We start from the raw sequence: 3,807 nt of genomic DNA on the forward strand, positions 1-3,807 counted from the left end.
ATCCGAACTTACATTTTATATCATTTAATGATAAGAGTAGATAATAAGTATATTAGATTTTGGAAATTGTGAGAAATTAAAGATAAAGTACCATTTTTATTTTTTTATAACCGTACTACCGACGATATTATAAATTGGGATCGTTTTCACGAGGACGTTGAAGTAGTTGTTTTCTTACATTTTTCGATTAGAAAATAATTAATGACTTGAACTTCAGACCAATAATATTATAGGCCTACACGAAACGCGGTCCTTTTACTAACTTGTAGTTCGGACCAAAAATATTATAGCCCATACGATACGCCGCCTATTTCCTAGTATAGAGTACTTTACTGACTTGATATCCCAATGCCATGTAGCAAACATAGAAATGAATTATTATACATAACCGTGTAAAAAAATTCCAACGCATGTGCTTCTGAGTTCCTTCGGCTCGAAATCTACTCACCGTTTGTGCTTCCAAATTTCTACTGTGCACGAAACCGTAGCCTTGCCTCTTCTTTCTACTCCAAGCCCTTGTAAGAGGTATTTTCTGAATTATATACTTTATTTTTTCATATCTTACTATTAAATTTCGTGATTCTATTAATTAACAAACTTTTCAATGATTACTAAGTGAAGAATTAATAATTTGAAATTTTCAGAGCTAGATATATAAAAGAATTTCTCGATTACTCTGTTCATGTATGTGTTAATACACCCCCCTTGGGATTCCACTTGTATGTTGGATTGAAGAGCGCATCACTAGAGCTCATCACAGGGGAAATATTCCAATTAGAATCAGATGAAAGTTTTAAGAATAAAAGGGTTTTATTAATTTGGCATCGGTCAAAATAGATTGGATTCCAAATCAAGCCATTTAATCTATTAAATTTTTAATACATTGGGACTTAGTATGTTAATTGTTAATAAATTTAAGTCAAGACATGATTTTCTTTAGAAATATAATCATGTCACAATTTATATGTATATATGACTAAATATAGAAAAAGAAGGCAGAGAAAGATAATGAACACAAGAGTACAGTTAACTGTGTGCATTGTTTATACTATTACAGAGCAAGATAATGAACACAAGAATACAGTGAACTGTGTGTATTGTCTATACTACCACTTCTGCTGCATTTTCTGTTGTGCTTTGTTATACAAGAAGGAAGAGTAAGTCTCTTTATATAAAAAAACATAGCTTCTCTTTAAAACTTGCTTTTGTCACTTGGTGGCTCCTCTTGCTACATTAATTATGATGTCACCATTGTGATATGATCTCACTTGTGTCATATCCTAGCTAATATTTAACAAATCATGATATATGAATTTTTTTATTTTGGAAATTTGAATGAAGATAGAGGTGCATTTGCATAATGATTCTTTGTTTTGTTTGAGATTTATAAAATTAGTCAATGATATATTTCTTCACTGAAAAGAATTATTTTATTTGATGCAAGGTGTGCAGTGACAAATTCTCCACTATGGACTTACCAGAAGAATTGATTGCTGAAATTATATCAAGAACTCCTGTGAGGACAATAGTGTCATGCAAAAGCGTGTGCAAAAGATGGTGTAATATAGTTTCAGAACCATTTTTTTCGCGTCTGCATCTCTCTATATCATCTAAAATGCTTTTACTTCATCAAGGAGACGCCGAGGACGTAGATGATGACAATGATGGTGACCTTGCAGTGGTTGAACTAGATGACCAACATCGCCAACATGATATTCATCACGAGCCTATGATGAGATTTTCCCCGGGACTTGCCTTGGGAGACTATGTGGGGTTAATTGGATCAGTTAATGGGTTAATATGCTTAGAAGATAGTTATGATGATTCAGCATATGTATGCAATCCAATTACACAAGAGTACATACGCCTTCAAGATTCCGAGTACACCAGAGTATCATATTTAAAGGGATATTATGGCTTTGGACTTGTTGAATCGAACCAACAGTACAAGATTGTACGTTTTTATAAGGGTAGATTTCCTTCAACTGAATATGACCTAGGGAGCGAGGTTTATACGCTTGGAACCGGCATGTGGAGAGATCTAGGACATGTCCCCTTCCATCTGAATGAACATGATAGGGGTCACTATGTCAGTGGCCGCCTCCATTGGTTAGCTGGTGAACTAATATGTGCTTTCGATTTGGATAGAGAATTATTTCGTCCAATGGAAGCTCCTCCACGGGCTCCTGGGAATACAGATCATTTTAGCATCTTGGGAGTCCATAATCATTTTAGGAACTTGGGAGTACTTAAAGGTTGCTTGTGTATATGTGATATAACACTATACTCTGAACTTTCTATTTGGGTGAAGAGAGATTATGGCGTGGAAGATAGTTGGAGTAAAAAACTCATCATCACTCCTAATCCTCCATTACATGAAGGTATAAATACCGACATGGTTCGGCTTCTTAAAGTTCTCAAAGATGGGAACATCTTAATGTATTGTGACCAACTTCAATTGTTCACTTATCATCCTCAACATAAAACATTGCGACATCACATTTTCCCGGAGGGTGAGTTTCTCACATTTGGTGCGATGACTTATGTCCCCGGTTTTATCAGTCTAGAGAGGAGTTTCACCTTGGAGGGTGTCAAAAGATGGGAGTCTCCTCAAGTAGAAGACTGACTTATAACCGAATAGAGCAAAACAGGATCGAAAATAGGGCCGAGTCCGAGCAGTCTCCCGAGTACTAAGGCCGAGTAATCTAAGTTGTTGAACATTGCTTATTTTACTGCAAAAATACAAGGTTTTTATAACTAGTTCCATTTCAAGAACACGTTATGTTTTAAGCTTTTCTAGTTGTTTATCTAATATTTGTATGTACTCCTAATTTCAAAATTTAATAATTACTGTAGGCTGCGAGATAACTTTAGCATTTAGTGCTTGACATTTTTATAACATTTACATATCATATAAATGATTTTTATGTTGTATGCTTGTAAATTGCTCTTGGTTGATTCTGTTTTTCATGATTCATAGTATTATTTCCCTTTCATCTTGATGAGTGTAGTTTATTTTATTTATTCAGCTTTGGCCTAGCTTTGTTGGGCTTTGGTTTTAGGTCAAATTGGTGGTCATACTTTAAATTTTTCATTTAGGAAGGCCTTGTTATAACTTCTGTTGTTAGCTAAGTTGCAGTTTGAATTATACAGCTGGTTTTACATTTGTAATCCTATCTTACATTATGTTACTTGTATAAGTTATCCACACGGAAGAACTGTAAGATTTAGAGGCATATTTCTTTTAGAGTGGCTTTTCATTTGTAGATGTTAGTATTTCCCTAAAATTGAGTGTTAAACCAAAGCGAGTTGGGTTAAGAAGTAAGTTTAAAGTCAAATGACAAAAATGCATAAGTTCATTCGGGGTTATGTATGTGAAAGTGAAAGAAAATCACAAAAACCAGTTTAATTAAACCTTAAAACTGTGTCTGATAACATATACTATAAGTGCTCTCGCTGCTCTGTCTGCGCTAGAAGCTCAAAAGTGTTCATCGGATTTAAATGTATCCTGAAAGCTTTAAAGCTGTTTAGGGCTACTCTGGTTTATCTTGATTTTCAACTTGTTTCTCGATATCTTGATTTTAATAGTTAGGAATTATGATGTAGTATGTGTCTATGACAATCTTCATTGCTTAGTTTATGATCCAAAGGCCATTATGGAAGTTTGTGTACTTTCAGTTCGAAGAAAGTTGCTGTTCAATTAACTGCCTATGTTCCTGGAGTTTGTGGGAAACTCTAACAAAGTAGGTGCTGTTGTATATGTGAACTTCTTTGACTCAGCCATTATGATTAAAGAAATGGTCGTTT

The 3,807-nt window shown here is 34.4% G+C and overlaps 1 protein-coding gene across 1 annotated transcript; it reads left to right on the forward strand.

The window, feature by feature from the left end:
* Nucleotides 1–1,468: 1,468 nt before the first annotated feature.
* Nucleotides 1,469–2,626, forward strand: LOC141705305 (F-box protein At3g07870-like). Its single transcript, XM_074508322.1, has one exon. It carries the CDS (start codon nucleotides 1,469–1,471, stop codon nucleotides 2,624–2,626), a length of 1,158 nt encoding a protein of 385 aa, XP_074364423.1.
* The last annotated feature ends 1,181 nt before the right edge of the window (nucleotides 2,627–3,807 follow it).

Source organism: Apium graveolens, unplaced genomic scaffold (genome assembly GCF_009905375.1).
Source record: "Apium graveolens cultivar Ventura unplaced genomic scaffold, ASM990537v1 ctg8759, whole genome shotgun sequence".
NCBI classification, from domain to species: Eukaryota; Viridiplantae; Streptophyta; class Magnoliopsida; order Apiales; family Apiaceae; genus Apium; species Apium graveolens.